The sequence below is a fragment of the Heloderma suspectum genome, chromosome 6, assembly GCF_057233095.1.
Source record: "Heloderma suspectum isolate Gila_16-S chromosome 6, 16-S_ref, whole genome shotgun sequence".
Classification (NCBI taxonomy): domain Eukaryota; kingdom Metazoa; phylum Chordata; class Lepidosauria; order Squamata; family Helodermatidae; genus Heloderma; species Heloderma suspectum.
In genome coordinates, this window is record NC_139463.1 from 12,648,537 (window position 1) to 12,666,601 (window position 18,065).

The 18,065-nt window shown below is 47.6% G+C and overlaps 1 protein-coding gene and 1 long non-coding RNA gene across 5 annotated transcripts; one reads left to right on the plus strand and one right to left on the minus strand.

Annotated features, from left to right (window-relative positions):
* Positions 1 to 14: 14 nt before the first annotated feature.
* LOC146340475 (uncharacterized) lies at positions 15 to 5,379 on the plus strand. The gene is made up of 4 exons (XR_014783712.1): positions 15 to 141; positions 1,516 to 1,628; positions 1,773 to 2,081; positions 2,312 to 5,379. It is a non-coding gene; the product is annotated as an uncharacterized LOC146340475 (long non-coding RNA).
* Positions 4,164 to 17,761, minus strand: ACAD8 (acyl-CoA dehydrogenase family member 8). 4 transcript variants are annotated; one of them, XM_084803624.1, is made up of 11 exons: positions 17,619 to 17,761; positions 16,469 to 16,569; positions 15,565 to 15,734; positions 15,378 to 15,487; positions 14,252 to 14,328; positions 11,664 to 11,801; positions 11,356 to 11,491; positions 11,121 to 11,218; positions 9,290 to 9,442; positions 5,631 to 5,733; positions 4,164 to 5,093 (listed from the first exon to the last, which is right to left on the minus strand). In XM_084803624.1, exons 1-11 carry the CDS (start codon positions 17,716 to 17,718, stop codon positions 5,041 to 5,043), a joined length of 1,239 nt encoding a protein of 412 aa, XP_084659750.1. In that variant the 5' UTR covers positions 17,719 to 17,761; the 3' UTR covers positions 4,164 to 5,040. The 4 variants fall into 4 exon arrangements, with proteins under 4 accessions (XP_084659750.1, XP_084659753.1, XP_084659752.1 ...); XM_084803627.1 differs by having other exon boundaries at positions 17,331 to 17,632; XM_084803626.1 differs by lacking the exon at positions 17,619 to 17,761 and adding an exon at positions 17,420 to 17,501.
* Positions 17,762 to 18,065: the final 304 nt, after the last annotated feature.

An 18,065-nucleotide genomic window follows, 5' to 3' on the forward strand; every position in this document is an offset into this window, starting at 1 on the left:
TCCCTGAAAGCGTCGGCGTGGCGCGAGGCGAGCGAGCGGGCGAGGCGGGCGCGCGCGGCTCTCCATTGGGGCTGGCCGCAACAGCGCACTCTGCACATGCTCAGCGGCTGGGCTGGAGCAGGGGGCTTTCCCCTGGACTAGGTTCGGTAGTGCACTCTGCACATGCTCAGGAGCTGGGCTGGAGCAGAGGGCCTTCCTGGAGTGAAGTAGTACACTCTGCACATGTTCAGAGGCTGAGCGCAGCTGCCGCAGTTGACTCCCTTGGGGTGGCCACAAAAGTGCACTCCGCATCTGGTCAGGAGCTGGGTCGGGGCAGGGGGCTCTCCCCTGCAGTGAGTGCAGTAGTGCACTCTGCACATGCTCAGGAGCTGGGCTGGAGCAGAGGGCCTTCCTGGAGTGTAGTGCACTCTGCACATGTTCAGAGGCTGAGCGCAGCTGCTGCAGTTGACACTCCCTTGGGGTGGCCACAAAAGTGCACTCCGCATCTGGTCAGAAGCTGGGTCGGGGCAGGGGGCTCTCCCCTGGAGTGTTTGCAGTAGTGCACTCTGCACATGTTTGGGAGCTGGGCTCAGCTGGAGCAGGTGACTCTCTCCTGGGTGGGTTGCAGGAGTGTATTCTGCTCAGAGGCAGCCTACCTATCACCAGTTCAGGACAATGCAATCCGGCTAAGCATGTTTACTAAAGCAGAGGTCAATGGGACTCGAACCCAGTTGATCCAGTCAACAGAATCTCATGGCAACACTTTTCCTGGGGAAGGCTAGCCCAGTGAGGGAATGGCCTGGTTGAACATACCCCTCCCAAGACAACAACATCCAGTACACAGAACTCACCTCAAGCTATCCCAGAAACTTTCAGCCTTAACATGCTAGATGTCTCTGTGTAGAGTGCATTTCATGTGTGTGAGAGCATATGCACACGGAGGTATTTAAATACGCAGTCTCCTTACTCCATCCTCAAACACGCCTTCTAGGAAAAGCTTTTCCAACCTGAAATTCCTAATTAAACAAACTGGTCCTCACTCCGTAGCAGGTGTGCTTAGGATGGGGCAGTGCATCTCTGCTGCCCTGAGGAAGCCATTCCTGAAAGAAATAGAGAAGTCTTACTTGATGCCTCAGATTTTGGCTGGTAATTCACAAACACACTGTCTTGCACCTTCTTAAATTCAGGAAATTACCAGCCCATGGTACTGAATTGACACTCACTTCTGCATATTCACTTCATGTCTTTACTCAGTTTACTGCTTGAAATCAATGTTTTTAATTGTTAGCTGCTCCAGAAATCCTTTTAGGATTGAAGAGTTGAATAAAACTTGATATAAATAAAACATGAGATCTGGAACAAAATGTTGCAGTACGGAGTGTTTCTGTTCAGGATCTCAGCTATGCCTTCTTCCAGCATACTCCATTGCATCTCCCACTTCCACCACGGTCTTCATCCCCTGCTCTACATAATAGTCAGTATTCTGTGCCCACTGAGCATACTCTGCCTTCATCAGACTGTTTTGCTTCCCCACAGTTAAATATTTGTTGTCCTTCTGCAAAACTTGAGCTTCCTCCAAGCCTTGAAGATACCTCCCTCTTGTGCATGGATGGTGCCATTCTGGATACATAAGGATCCATTCTCAGACAGTGAGTTTGGTATCAGTATATAGGATTCTATATGTAAGCATCCTGATTGTGTTGGGAGTGGCAGGGGTGGGGGGAGACTTAAATCATGTTAAGGCATTTATTCATTTTTTAATTTATTTAAAATATTTCTTGGATGCTTTTCAGGGTAGAAGCCCTCCCAAGGCGGTGTACAGCAACACATAAAACCAGCATGATATTAAACACATTAAAAACGGAAGAAAACAATAAAAACCACAATAAAAATAACAAAACCAGCGATAGAAACAGCAATGAGAACAATAATGAAGCAATCGTATTAGGAGAAGGCCAGAGTAAAATATGTTTTCAAGGCCTTCTTAAAAGACTGCAATGATGGAGCATGGTGGACCCCAGATGGCAACTAATTCCAGAAGCGTGGGGCCACTGCAGAGAAGACCCTGTCATGTGTGGTCGCCCACCTAGCTGCTCTCACAGGTGAGCAACTGAGAAGGTCCTCTGTTGTTGATCTTACAAGTGTGGGCAGGCTGACATGGATGAAGGCGGTCCTTCAAGTAATTTGGTCCCAAACCATTTCAGGCTTTAAAGGTCAAAGTCAGCATTTTAAATCAGGCTTGGGAACACACCACTACCCAGTGCAGCGGGCGCAGTACAGGCATTATATGATCAAATGTGGGAACCAATTATTTCCTTTTCTATTGGGCCAGGTTGATGCATCACTGGAAGCTCCTTTGGATCAAGCACCTGCAAATCCCGTCTCCTTTAATAGGTTTGTTGACAAGTGCAAACAGTATCAGCCCAGGTCAAACTCCAAGAAGGCTCAAGAACACCGTCCTGTTTCAAGGCTAAAAAACAGCCATTGGTTTTGACCGTCTTACAACCACTCTGTGTGGGAAGGGCAGTGGCAGTGATGGAGCATGCTTATGCTCAACCTCCAAAAGTTCTGAGATACACTTAAAGCTGCAGGAGAGGGGAAATCTAAATTTAGTCCAGGGTCTGGACTTGGTCACTCTAATGCAGCCTTCCTCAACCTGGTGCCCTCCAGATGTGTTGGACTACAACTCCCATAATTCCCAGCCAGCATGGGCAATTGGGAGCTGTACAACTATGGAAGTTGTAGTCAAACACATCTGGAAGTCACCAGGTTGGGAAAGGCTGCCCCTAATGGATGACCTGTGTTGGGACAGAAGCAGGGGGAATACAACTTTGTTGATTCTCCTTGATCTCAGCAGCTTTTGATGCCATCGGCCGCGGTATCTTGGTACTCTGACACTGTGGGTTGGGGGACCTTGGTGATAAGGTGGTTCCACTCATACCTGCAGGATCAGTTTCAGAAAGCAGTACTGAGGGATTTCTACTTTACTCTCTGGCATTTGAGCCACAGAGGGTCCATTTTATTCCCCCATACTATTTAACAGCTATGAACCTGCTGGGTGCGGTCATTCGAAATATTGGAGCGAGATGTAATTTCTTGACAGCATCAGAACCAGCTGAGGCTAGGGAGATGCTGAACTCTTGCCTGGACTCCATCAAGAGATGGATGGCCAATGAACTGAATCTTGACAAAATGGAGACACTGTGCGGAGGTGGTTTCCATGTCTGGAAAGTCGATGTATTACTGTTCTGTATTCCATCTAATTTCATCTACAGAAAGGGGGGGCCTAATTTCAGAGTACCCTGCCGTGGGGTCATACACCTGATGCAGCCATCATACCCTTTTAGGCGCTGGGTAGGTAAACACTTTTTTTTCATATTTGCCCAGGCATTTTAAACTTGTATCATTTAGCTGGTTGAAACAGTTTTTATGTCACTCAGCATTGTACTGATGCTTAGGTCTGATGCTGTTTTTTATTGCACTGAATATTTGTTTCTTGTGTATACCTCCCTGAATTCCTTTTTTTTTGGGGGGGGGGGTGATTAAAGATATATATAAAAATAAAATAACTAAGGTCAATCAGTTTGGCAGGTACCAAGGACAGGGTCTTTTCGGTTGTTGCTCACCCCATTTGTGGAATTCCCTCTTCCAAAAACCTACTCTTGGGGCCTTACAAACAGATCCTAAAACCCATTTTATCCTGCTAAATCCTTTACTGATTTTACTGCTGACTCCCTATACATTTTTCTCTGATGCTGGTTTACCAAAACAAAACCATTTCTTGCATTGTCAATTTTGTTAAAAAAAAATGTAAACCTCGCTCTGAGGGTTTCGCTGTAAAAGATGGGACATAATTAACATATTTATTTAAGTATGGAGCTAGCAAGCCCCTCCAGTGCCTTCCGTTGTTAGAACACTTCAGATCTCCATACCAAAAGGGGAAGCCAGCAGAGGACACAGGGCCCCAGTTCCAAGTATGCAAATCCTTCAAATCTGGAACAAGACATCTAGGACAGAGAAAAACCAGGCCTGAGTTGGTCTCTTGTCCCGAATCCTAGGCCCAGGGCAGACTGAAAGCTCTGATAACATTCTCAAGGCAAAAACACAGAAGATGGCAGCAAAGACAGCTGCTTCATTAGCAGAAATTATTGCTTCAGGCAAAACAAAACTAAACAAACAGAAGAAAAAGATCAACATCTCCATTTATTGAATCCAGCATTAAGAAGGAAAGGAAAAACAATCCAGATCAGCACCTCTGATTCATTGCATTATCGGATTGTCGGAAATTGCCGGGATGGGATTCTGTTGTGCATGAAAAGATTTTTGTGCTGTGATCCAATGGGTCTGATAGTAAGAACCATGAACACTGTGTGAAGGGATGGTGGCGAATTCCTCTTTCACTGGGAATGGGGGCAGGGTGAGCGCAAGCAAAGAGATCCACCCTCCCCAATGCCTGCCTCCTGACCTAAAAAAGAGAAGATACATCTTGAAGAAAAAGGCGGAGCTTAAAAGGCCTTTGTGGTTTTGTGGGCCCTCTTTCAGGGGAAAAGCATAATCTCCAGGAAACGTGGATTTAACAAGAAGATTATCCATTTCCCCAACCTGTGCAAAATCCAAAATGGATATATTTATTTGCAGGTGCCCTGAGTATCCATCAAGCCCATCAACAGAAGATATCCATCCTGGATGCAGGGCTAGCTGGGGAGCTAGCATACAACGCTGGCAAGGATCCAGGCTGGGCAAACTGAACCGGCACTGTGTTCCTTTCAGAGGAGAAGCAGCAAGTCAGACCAGATGGCCTAGAGTCAGGATTTCGAGCACAAACGGCTCTATTTAGATTGACCATCCCTGCCTAACGGGGACAAATTCTACCAGGCACGGCCCAGCACGGAAACACAGTGTGTTTCTAGCTGTGTCCATCCCATCGTGGCTTAGGCAGGAGAGGGGTGGGCAGGAAGAAAGCAAGCCCCAGTCTGTCTTCATCTGTTCTTCCCAGTCCATGGCCACCAAAGCAGTGTGTAGCTACTGGAGTGCATCGAGTCTGAAGACCAGCTCCAGACATTACGCCTGTAACAGAGACCTGGCCACAATCATCCGCATCACTTCATTGGTACCTACGGCCAGAAAAAGAGAGAGATGTGTTTGTTAGCAAGTAACGGAATTGTATATATTTGTCACATGTGTTGTAAAAGTGGGGAATCCAGTCCAGGATTTGGAATACTAAGGATCTCAGCTTTCTTGCCGTTTTTCTTTTCCTTTTTTTAATATAAAGAGAGAGCAAGCAAGTCTGTAGTCCTCATGGATGCAAAGGTTGAAAGCATGCAGGCAGTATCTGTTTTACTAGCTGCTGCCAGGTGGCAGCAAGACTTTTAAAGCAGGAGGTTCTATAGCAATTGTTAACTCAGAATCAAACATCCACAAGTGCCAAGTCACACGTTCAAGAGCATAGTTTGGCAGCTCTGTGCACAGTTAGGAACACAGTGGAGCTATTATTCAATTAGTTCATGGCATGATTTGGTTTGCACTTAACGCACATTAACCCAACTCTCAACACAGATCAGAACTAGAGAGCAGGGCTAAAGTGTGCGGGATTCCAGCGACCCATCAAACATCATGGGAATGAAGGTTGTAAACAGCATTCTACAATTTACCTTCCAAAATCTGGTGCACTCTGATGTCTCGCACAAACTGCTGCACGGCATAATCCTTCAGGTACCCATAGCCACCGTGCATTTGCAGGGCCTGGTTACAAATCTATGTAGGAGAGAATACACTAGAGTCAAGCCCTAGAGCAAGAGAACATTGTCTGGGACTCTGCGGCAAAGTAGAACAGGGACAAGAAATCTCAGGATTAAATTAAACACTGAAAAACAACAGACCACTCTTAAAGCAGAGAATGGTGCTCAAGAGTCTTTTGAGTCTTGCCTTGTAAACTGCCCAGAGAGCTTTGGTTAATGGGCGGTATAGAAATGTAATTAATTAATTAGTAAATAAATTTGAGTCCTCTGAAACCCACCATTGCTTATATCCCATTAGTTTTGTTTTTTAAAAGATGCTCTATTGTAGCCTTCCTGAACCAGGTGTCTTCCAGATGTGTTGGACCACAACTCAGGGCTGCTGTCTGAGGATTATGGGAGTTGCAGTCCAATCGATCTGGAGGTTACCAGGTTAGGGAAGCCTGTTCTATTGATAACTTTACAATTTAGGGACATTTTTTTTCCAGCTCCCTTTAAACCGAACCGACAGCTCTAGATGAAAATGCAAGATTGACATCTAGTGGCCAAGTGCATTAACTACCAAACAATCAATCTTCACAGGACTAAAATGTATATATTGTTTTTTCTTCTGCTCTGCTTGCTCTAGAGCAGCCACAAGAAAGACAGGCAGCAGACAGAAATGGTGAGCTTAGCACTCTTTACGAAGGTTTCATGGCTGCTGTTGCCTGCTACTGCTTACTGTAACAGCTGCTGTGGTGAGCGGCCGCAAGCAACTCTAGTGAGCAAAAGTACAGTGCCAGCAAATCACTGCAAGCTTAAGACTGTTCACGGCTTCTGTTGCTTGCTGTTACAATGTGTGAAACAGTGGGAAGAAGATGAGAGACAGGCCGTAGCTCAGTGGCAGAACACATGCTTTGCATGCAAAGGGTCCCAGGTTCGATCCCCGGCATCTCCAGGCAGGGCTAGGAAAACGAAACCTGGCTGAAACCCTGGAGAGCCACTGCCAATCAGTGCAGGCAACACTGAGCTAGATGGATCCATGGGTCTGACTCAGTGTATGGCAACCTCCTATGTCCCTAGAAAATGAGGAAAGGCAGATGGCTACTGGGGACAGGGCCTTTTCAATGGTGGCACCCCAGAGGGACTTGCCTGGTGCCTATGTTGTGGTCCTTTTGGCACCTAGCAAAGGCCTCCCCTTTCCAGCTTTTTAAAAACTTTTAAATGGTTTTGGTGATCTACAGAACTTGGGACATCTTAAGAGTTTATGGCTTTATGAAATTTCCAATCCCATTGCGAGTTTTAGTATAGTAGTTTTAGCCTCCTGCTGCTGGTTCTGATGCTGTATTTAGATGGAAAGCTGTTTTCTTCTTTTCTGTGCCAGTTCTCATAAGCTGCCCCAATACGTTTTGTTAGTGGGAGGCATTCTAAAATGAAGTGAACTGAATAAATAAAACATAACATTGGTTAAATCCAGGGCTGGGCAACTTTCCCAGGTCGGGGGCCTGCATTGCCTCCCAATGCCATCAGCAACCACATCCCTGCGCTCGCCACTGCAGCGAGGCAAAATAGCAAGCTTTGAAAAGTCCAATATGCAGTTTGCAAAGAAGGGGCTATTTCACTTTAAAACAGCCCCTTTTTGCTGCTGCAGAATTTCAGCAGCAAACTGCACTTTGGGATTTTAAAAGCAACTTATTTTTCCTCACAGCCACCACGCCACACAACTTTGGTGGCAAAGTGGGTTCCACAGCAGCGGGTTGGGGGGTGCAATATAGTCCTGCCTGCTTTAGCTCGTGGCTGTTCCCAGCTCCCGTCACTTGCAGCTGCTGTCTTTTGCCGCTTCTGAAGATAGGATAAGAATTCTCCCCCCTCCCCACACCCCCAAACAAAGATTATATATCAAAACACATTCAGAATTGAGAACAATCCATGATGCTTTTTAATTTCTCGATCCCATGTGACTCTCTCTACAGCTATGCATAGCAGGAGGCTATCAGTGTGGTAATAGCCAAGCTGTTCTTTTATTCTTTTATTTCTTTTGTCTGCCAATGCTCATCTTTGCATTGCGGGACCCATGATATTGTTCTGAGGAAATCCAGAGTTCCCCAGAACACAATTCGAAAACCACAGATTTAACCAAGCCAGTCAAATCAACAGGTCTCTCATTTAAGGAAAACAATGAAAAAGCGTTTCCTAGGGCACCAGGTAGCCCAGCCAGGATGCGCCCGATCTCAGAAGCTAAGCAGGGTCAGCCCTGGTTAGTATTTGGATGGGAGACTGCCTGGGAATCAGGCTTCCTGCACAGAGCAGGGGGTTGGACTTGATGGTCTGGTAGGCTCCTTCCAACCCTATGATTCTAAGTATACTAACTATGGGCACAATCCTATGCATGTTAGACAGAGAAAAGGCCTACAACTCCCAGAATTCCCCAGCTAGCTAACATGCATAGGATTATGCCCTTAGTAAGACACCTCCAGGAATCACACCCACAAAAGCCTTCACCTTATATGGATATTCGGTCTGCTTTTGTTGAAGTTTATATATAATTCTTAGAAAACCATATTTTCATACACACACACTGTCTTCATATCTGTGCACTGAAACTGATATATTCAGAAAAACAAAAATTAACAAAGAAGTTACGACTAGTGAAAGGAAGTAGGAAACAAGTACATAATAATTAATATTCATTATTTTTTAATTATTATAATAATTAAATTATAATTAATTTTACACCTAATTTAGACCTGCTAAAATTATAATTAATTTTTGTGAACCGCCCAGGCAGCTTCGGCTATTGGGCGGGATAGAAATGAAATAAATCAATAATAAATCAATAATAATAAATTGATACCAAACTACAGTAAATGTATGTTGGCAATACTCAACTTCATAATACTCTGACTGCATAATATAGGTCTCTCCGGTTCATGTGAACAGTGTATTCTGTATTTTTCTGCCTTGACCTATTATATTTTTTGATATGCCTGGACTATCACATGTAAGGGAGTAGGAGGGGTGAAAATATAAGGATTTTTTTTTTTAATGATATATTCCAATTTTGTTGTTGTTCAGTCGTTCAGTCGTGTCCGACTCTTCGTGACCCCATGGACCATAGCACGCCAGGCCTTCCTGTCCTGCGCTCTCTCCTGGAGCGTGCTCAAGTCCATATTCATTGCATCAGTGATGCTATCTAGCCATCTCATCCTCTGCCGTCCCCTTCTCCTTTTGCCTTCAGTCTTTCCCAGCATCAGGGTCTTTTCCAGTGAGTTTTCTCTTCGCATTAGGTGGCCAAAATATTTGAGCTTCAGCTTCAGTATCTGTCCTTCCAATGAGCACTCAGGGTTGATTTCCTTTAGGACGGACTGATTTGACCTCCTTGCAGTCCAGGGGACCCGTAAGAGTCTTCTCCAGCACCACAGTTCGAAAGCATCAATTCTTCGGCGCTCAGCCTTCCTTATAGTCCAGCTCTCACAGCCATACATTACTAATATTCCAATTTATGTAGCTACAATTTCTGTTCCTTTTTTTTGCTGTGTTTCATTGAAGTTTTACAATAAAAATTGTATGTGTCCTTAAAAAAAGGCTCCACCTACCGCGAAGCACTCGTCCGTGGCGAAGAGCTTGGCCATGGAGCAGAGAGCCACAGCAGCCTCCCGCTGCTCCTGCAGCGCCTGCGCCGCACTGCGCACCATGAGCCGCACCGCCACCAGGCGTGTCGCCATCTCGGCCAGCTGGAACTGGAGATACTGTTGAGAGACACAGAGGGAAGCGAGCAAAGGCTTGTTCTGGGGACGCATTCGCCAAGTGGCCCCCCAGGAAGGGACCCAGCTTCTCCGGCCATTCATATTCCTGTCCTGTCCTTCCGTTTCCCCCCGGAGTTGAGTCGGAGCCTGCCCCACTGTCAGTAGGCTGTACTGCAGTGGTAGAGCACGTGCTTTGCAAGCAATATGCCCCAGGTCCATTTCCAGATATGGCTGGGAAAGACCGCAGAGTGAAAACACGAAGAGTCTCTGTCATCAGTGTAGATCCAGGGACGGGCAACTTGTGTCCCTCCGGCTATCAATTCCAGGTGCCATTCCCAGCATCCTCACCGTTGCCTATGCTAGCTAGGATGCGTTTTGGTAACCTCCAGGTTGTATTACAGCAATGCACTCTACGTGGGGCTGCCTTTGAAGACAGTTCAGAAGCTGCAGCTCATGCAAAATGCAGTGGCCAGGTTAATAACTGCGACTAGAAGGTCTACATGTATAAGACCAACTCTGGCCCACTTGCACTGGCTGCCTATATGCTTCTGAGCACAATTCAAGGTGCTGGTTTTAACCTATAAAGCCCTATGCAGCTTGGGACCGCAATACCTGATGGCATGCCTCTCCCGAAATGAACCTACCCGTACATTCAGCATCTAACAGCCTCCTCCAGGTGCCTCCTCTGAGGGAAGCTCAGAAGGCGGCAACAAGGGAGAGGGCCTTCTCAACTGTGGCCCCCCATCCATGGAATGAGCTCCCTGATGAGGTCCGCCTGGTGTCAACATTGTTATCTTTTTGGCACCAGATTAAGACCTATCTCTTTTCCCAGGCATTCGGCAGCACATGATGAGTTTTAATTGCTCCTGGATGTGTCTTTAGTTATGCTCACTGTTCAAAATTGTTTTTAGTTATATGTTGTCTGTGTATATTGTGTGTGCTTTCACGTAAATGGCTTTTAAACTTGTTATAGAGAGCTTTGGCTATGGGGCAGTATAGAAATGTTTAGTAGTAGTAGTAATAATAATAATAATAATATATTAAAGGTAAAGGTGTCCCCAAGCAGTCGTGTCCGAGTATAGGGTGTGGTGCTCATCTCCATTTCTAAGCCGAAGAGCCAGCGCTCTCCGAAGACGCTTCCATGGTCATGTGGCCGGCCTGACTGAACACCGAGGTGCACGGAACGCTGTTACCTTTCCCGCCGAGGCGGTACCTATTTATCTACTTGCAATTTCTTGCTTTCGAACTGCTAGGGTGGCAGAAGCTGGGACTGAAGACAGGCGCTCACTCTGTCATGCAGCACTCAGGTCTCGAACTGGTCTGCAGTTCAGCGTCTTAACCACTAAGCCACCGCGGCCCTCACTAAGCCAGTAGTAGTAGTAGTAGTATAGTAGTAATATAATATAGTAGTAGTAATAGTAGTAGTAGCAATAATAATATAGTAGTAGTAGTATTATATAGTGATATAATAATGTAGTAGTAATAAAACAACACATAGTTATATAATAATATGTAGTAATAATATAGTAGTAGTAGTAATAATAATATATAATATACTGCAGCATCAGCTGTTCCCAGCAAAGTGGCGCTGTGCTGATGGGCAAGAGAGCCCAGGCCCACCGCCCCATTGCCAACAGAGGTGCAGACTCAGGAGCAACGGGTTTTTGCAAGAAGAAGTCACCTGATTGCTGGCGAGGAGGTCTCCAAACTGCTTGCGTACGTTCAGGTGATCCCGAGCCAGAAGGACCGAGGCGTGGGCCGCACCCAGAGAACAAGAAGCTGGAGGAAGAAACACAGGGGAGGCCTCTGTTACACGCGGGCCCCCGGAAGCTCATGTCTCCCTTTCCGGTCACTCTTACCGCCATAAAGGCGGCCTCAAAATAACTGCAAATAAATAAAAAATGTAATGCCGTTACCAATGTTAATCCTCCCTCCGTTCAGGCCTTTCATGGCGATGTTAAAGCCCTGTCCTTCCTCTCCTAGGCGGTTGGCTACCGGAACGGCGCAGTCCTCAAACATCACAGCCCGGGTCGGCTGCGAGTTCCAGCCCACCTGTGGGGGGGACCAAAAACCTCATGCTCCACTTGTCCCTGGATGCCACCGTCATGCCTGAAGACAGCAGGCCACTGCACCTTTGCCGTCCCATGGTGCAGAACTGCTTCTATCGCTTTCAAGCAAGCGTGGCCACGAGAACTTCTAACTGCCACCACAAGCCCTCTCTTACCTTCTTCTCCTTTTTGCCGAAACTCAAGCCCAGCGTCCCTTTCTCGAGCACCAGGCATGAGATGCCTTTGGGGCCTGGTCCTCCCGTGCGGCACATCACTACGTACAGGTCCGTATCGCCGCCGCCACTGATGAAGGCCTGGCAGTAGAAGTCCAAGACAAAAGTCGTCGCTCAGAGGAGGAAGTGAGACTGCAGCGGTGGGCAACTTGTGGCCCTCCAGATGCTTTGCCCTACAACTCCCATCATCCCAATGCTGAGGGATGATGGCAACATAGGAAGCTGCTGTATACAGAGTTAGACCCTTGGTCCATCTAAGCCCAGCACTGTTGACACTGACTGGCAGCAATGGCTCTCCAGGGTTTCAGGCGGGAGTTTTTCCAGCCCTACCTGGAGACGCCGGGGATTGAACCTGGGATGTTCTACATGTAAAGAAGGTGCTCTACCACTGAGCTACAGCTCCTACCCAAGACTACACTCGTTTCCGATTTGTTTCCAAGCCCAATCCAAAGTATCATTTATGATCTTTAGAGCACAATCCTTTGCAAGTTCACTTGGAACTATGTTCTACTGTATTCAATGGAGCTTCCCCTAGGAAAGTGTGTATAGGATTGGAGCCCTAAAGGCCTAAATGGTTTGGAGCCAGGATACCTTCTGAAAAGCCCATTGAGTTAGGAACGTGGCAAGCTGCCTTATAGTGAGTCAGACCCTGGGTTCATCTAGCCCAGCACTGTTGACACTGACTGGCAGCAGCGGCTCTCCAGGGTGTCGGGCAGGAGTTTTTCCAGCCCTACCTGGAGATGCCGGGGATTGAACCTGGGAACTTCTGCATGCAAGGCAGGTGATCTGCCCACTGAGCTACAGACCCTCTAGGCCAAAACACCTGGAGGGCCATATGTTGCCCATCCCTGAGTTAGGGACTTTCCCAATGGCTGGCCAGCCAGCCAACCTTGGAATTGGAGAACAGATGGCAGCAGGGAGAAGGATTAGAAAGTGCACAAACTTCTTTCTGTTAAGGGCTGCATTATCTTTGGGATAATCTGTCAGGGGCCACATACTGGTGGTGGGGAAGGGAGCAAGGCCAGCGGTACGCAGGGTCAGAGCCCAAGGTGGGTGGGTCACCCCTTTTCTTTTTCTGCCACCCCCTTCTCCCTCCCTCCCTCTTTCTTCCCACCCAGCAAGCTGCCAGGAGAGTGACAGATCACTCCTGCCAGTGATCTGAACTGATTGCATGCTTTTGAAATTAGTCTGGGGGCCACATGACAGGAGGCCAAGGGCTGTATGTGTGTGGCTCCCACCCAGTGGGACTCCAGTACTTGATAGGCCTGTCCTATCATATAACACCAGTCATAAAGGAATTGCACTGGCAGCCAACAGACTTCTGGCTAGAATTCAAGGTTCTGGTGGTGACATTTAAAGCCCTAAGGGGCTTGGGACCTCGATATTTGAGGGAGCGCCTCACCCTATATATGCCTGCCCAAGGACTGAGATCTGTTGGAGGGGCCCTCCTCTGCATCCCACCAGTGCGAGACATACACTATGATGGGGCGTGGGAGAGGGCCTTCTCTGCTGTGGCACCCCGGTTGTGGAATGCCCTCCCCTTGGAGGCCTGATTGGCGCAGACATTGGTTTTATTTCAGTGCCAAGTAAAAACATGGCTTTTCACAAAAGCCTGTAAGGGCTAAATGCATTCCTTAAAGTAGGATACTGTTTAAAGTGTTTTATTGTTTTAGATTTTAATTGGTATTAGCTTGTTTAATGTTTAATATGTTTTTAGCTGTTTTAATTATTGTTTTATACTGTTTAAACTGATTTTATCTATATGCCACCCTGAGATCTTAATGATATTAAGATCATTAATATCTTAATGATATAGGGCGGGATATAAATGTTTTAAATAAAAATAAATAAATAAAAATAAATGTCCGCTTTGAACTGATCCAATCCTTCATCAAACACCATCTAAGCCAGACAGCCATTGCCACAGCTGTAAGAGGACTGCAGGCTGCCTTACCCAGGGCAACGTTCAGGGCTACATAAATTTTGTGCATAAAGCAGGGACGAAGGGTGGGTGGGTAAGAAGGGATGAGCACCAGCCATTCCAGCAGGCTGTACAGAGCGAGGTGAGAAGCAAAGCAGGACCATTCCACCAGCCCTGCTGAAAGACTCCTTATTTTTCCCCTCTTCCTTCCCCTCCTTTTTTCCTTGTGTGTCGTGTCCTTTGAGATTGTAAGCCTATGGGCAGGGACTGCCTTGTTTTACTGATTGCACATAAGCCACTCGGGGAGTCTTTTTTTGGCTGAGGAGTAGGGTAACAATACTTTAAATAAAGGAGCAAATGGAACCCTGCATCCTGCCCATCTGCAATTACAATTGTTTGGAGCACAGGAGAAACTCCTGCTAGAAGCTGCCAGGGAAGGGAGTGTGGTGGTCCAAAAAGAAAACGGTGCAGAGGGTTTCTCACCGGCGAGGATTCCGAGAGGGCAGACTCCCAGTTCTAGGGGCTGAAATCATTATGGGAGAGAGAGAAGGAGAGAGACACGGAGCTTCTCCCACAGGGAGGGATTCCAGTAGAGGAGGAAAGCTGGTACCTTGGAACCATTAAGGATGTAAGTGTCGCCTTTCCTCTTGGCTGAAGTTAGCAAAGAAGCAGCATCACTTCCACTTTCTGTTTGGGGAAGGGAAAGAACAGCTACATTAAAATTCAATTAAGACAGCAGAGCCCGTTCCGTGTTCCGTATGATTCTTGCTACTCCTGCTAAGATTCCTAACTGCATCTTTCCCATCGCCCTTCAGATCCGAGCTTTGCAGACAGAACTCTTGGCTACCATCCTTGGCCTGGATCCCAGTTTCTCACCTTTGGGCCAGTGTAGGCTGGTGGCTCCGTTGTCAGTGGGGCAGTGCATCTGCTCCGGGTCCAGTCAGAACTCTAGAGGAGCTATCCAAGTTGCAGAAGCACCTTAGAGAGCTCCTTCAGAGTTCTGACAGGTTCTGACTGAAACCCGGAGTGGATTCACTGCCCCACTGACATCAGAGTGACCAGCCTCCACTGCATTGGGCTGGTCACCTTGTTTGGTGACTGCTTGTTTGGTCACCACCCTGCTTCTTTTCACCATGCTGTTAGGACGCCTTGCTTGCCCTGCACTGGATTGAGCATTGCAGCTACAGGGGCTGAGCTGCGAATCAGTAAGTCCCCAGTTCAAATCTCATTGCTGCCATGAACTCACTAAGCGGCCTTAGGTATGCCATTCTCTGTCTCGGCCTCAGTCCTCCCATCTACAATATGGAGCTAAGTATACCAACTTACCTTACAGGGTTGTTGTACGGGTTACAATTAGATGATGCATGTGAGGAACTTGAAAGTTAACAAATGTTTCTATCATTATTATTAATATTATTATTCGTCTTGCTATTCCTCCAAGGGCCTCAGAATACCGTACACCCTCCCCAATTTTGTCCTCACAACAACCCTGTGAGTTAGGTTAGGCTGAGAGAGGGTGACAGTCCCATGGCCTCCCAGGGAGTATTGTGGGGATTTGAACCCAGATCTCTCTTGTCTAAACCTAACACTCTCATCCCATATCCCACACAGGTTCAACCAGAACCCATAAATAACTGTGCTAGATCTAATACTGAGGGGTGGAGGGGGGGCACGCCTCATTCAGGAACATCCTAGCTAGGGTGGTCAGGGGCCAGATTTCCCCCTGCATCTCTCACCTGGCTCAGTCAGGCAGTAAGAGGCGAGTTTTTCCATGCTGCAGAGCGAGGGACAGTATTTGTGCCTCTGCTCCTCTTTTCCAAAGGTGTCGATCATCCAAACGCACATACTGCAGCAGAAACAACGACAAAACGGATCACCATGTGGACGTCCCAGCCCCAGTTCCAACCCTAACCTGATACTCACTTGTGGATGCTGATATAAGCTGTAGTGCTGACACATCCCGTCGACAGAGCCTCAAAGATGATGGAGGTGTCGAGCCGGGACAATCCGGAGCCCCCCACGTCCGGCCTCACATAGATCCCGCCAAACCCCAGCTGGGCTGCTTTCCGCAGGGTTTCCACAGGGAATATTTCCTGTTAAAGCAGAGAGAGGGAGGGAGGCGATGGGATCATATCCACTGGCATAAGTAAAAGTGGTTTTATGTTTTGAAACAGATTGGCTTTTCTCTATTCTCAGTGTTCTGTATCTCAAACATTTCATAGAAGCGGCAGATAAAAAGCTACACTTCCCAACACTGCCTTACTAAAATAACCGTGTCAGACTGCACTCCTATACACACGTCACTGAAAATAATCCCCATTGAACTCCATGGGATTTACTTTCAAGCAGACGTGCATATGTGCCTTTTGGTGATATTGAAGAAAGCATAAGATAATTCCAAAGCCAGGAAAGGCCATATTTACCACTTTCCTTATATTTTCTAGTGACCAGCAGCAGCTAACAGCAGAAGTAAACAGAGTTAGAGATGTGAAGGTGTGGGCGGGGGGGGGGGGGAGTTCCCCCACGCCCAAATTTTCCAAAGTCTTGGGAAAAAAACATTTTGTTTTTTTTTTAAACAAGTTTTGGGTTCTTCCTTCCCCTCCCCATTTTTTCTCAGTTTTTTTTCCCTAGGCCTCCTCCACATCTGTAAGCAGAGCCAAGCAATATCAGCAAGCAGCAGCAAGCTCCCACCCCCTTTTTTGGTAGGTGCAATCCTATACATGTTTAGACAAAAAAAGTCCTCCAACTCCCAGCATTCCCCAGCCAGCCATCCTCAGTGTTCCTCCTATCAAATTAAATTAAAGGCTGCAAATAGTTGCGCTCTCACCTTTTCATCCCATTCTGCCATATGTGGGGCCATTTCTTTGGCAGCAAAGTCAAAGGCCACTTTTTGGAACTCCTTCTGTTCTTCCGTCAAACCCACAGAGGCTGGGAGACAGAAGAGAAAAAGCTTTCAAAGAAGACCCAAGAAAAAGGGAAGGTCCCAAGGTTCGTTTTAGGCTCCACTCCATCCCACCCCACCTAAGGATCATGCTTAGTCAAAGTGACCTGGTGTCTTTAGGATTTTTTTAAGACACAGCAAAACCAGGTCAGACTCATTCCACCTTTGTTACCAACAGGGGGATGCACTGGACACTTTAGCAGCATCTCATAAGGCAGTCGCTGCATGTAACACAATCAGGTGCATGATTCCTTGGAAGTAAGTTCCATTGTGTTCAGTGGGGCTTACTCCCTAGCAAGTACGTTTAAGAGTTGCAGCCTTACAGCGCCATCCTATGCATGCCTACTCTAGTCCTGATGGCTTTACGCTACCTCCAAGTATCAGAGGCAGTATGCCTATGTACACTACTGGCTGGGGAACATGGGTGCTGTTGCACTCATCTCCTGCTTGTGGGTTCCCAGCTGACAGCTGGTTGGACACTGTGTGAACAGAATGCTGTACTGGATGAACCCTTGGTCTGATCCAGCAGAGCTCTTCTTATGTTCTTATGCGAGTCCCCTATATGGGGTTTACTCCCAGGTAAGAGGATTGATTTCCTCCTCCTTCTCCAAGCTGCTCACATCAAGGTCTGTTTTGCTTATATACACAAATCCCTGAAACCTCCCTAAGTACACCCTGGAATGATGGCATTGGAGTTAACACTACACACACACACACACACTCCTTCTGGCAGGGCTCCTTGAATAACCTCAGGGCAGGCAGGCATTCGATAGGCGAAGCATGTCCCCATCACAGTACTTCCGTGCCAAGAAAGCAGCACCTTCCCTCTGTCCTTACAGGGAGGAATTCAACGGGTGAAGGCTTCCCCCTGCGGGTGCATCTCCACGCAGAAAAAGAAGGAGCAGCTGCTGCATTTCTCCCCGTCGCCAAGCAGAAATGCAGCCGGTGAGGACTTCCAGTACTGCGTATCTCCCTGCAGCGACAAGGAGAACCGGTTGAATGTCTGCCTGCGCACACATTTGTGCATGCTTCTTACGGTCTATGCAGGAGACGAATCCTCGGCGCCCCCACGCCTGTTTCCGCCCGGGCCCCCTCCTCAGCAGGGCCCCCAGCCGGGACCAGCCTCTCCAAGCCATGGCGAGCGGCTCTGCGGCGACCAAAAGCTCCCTCCCCGAAGAGACCGTGCGGCCGCGCTGCATGGCGGGAGTTGTAGTTCGCGGCTACGCGTGCCGCCATCCACCCTCCTTGCGATAAGCGCGCAGTGAGGCTGCAATTCCCGGGAGCGGTCGCGAAGCGCCGCTGGTCGCTTCTGAGAGTTGTAGTGCCTTTTCCCCTGCCGGGTTCTCTTGCTTGCGGCTGGTGTTCAAGGCGTCGCTGCGGTTTGCATGACCCTTATTCGTCCGCCGAATCAAATGGAGCTGAGAGCGAGGTTCGCACTGGAAGCATTTTTTTTTTCCTCGCTGGGATTTGAAGCCCTGCAGCC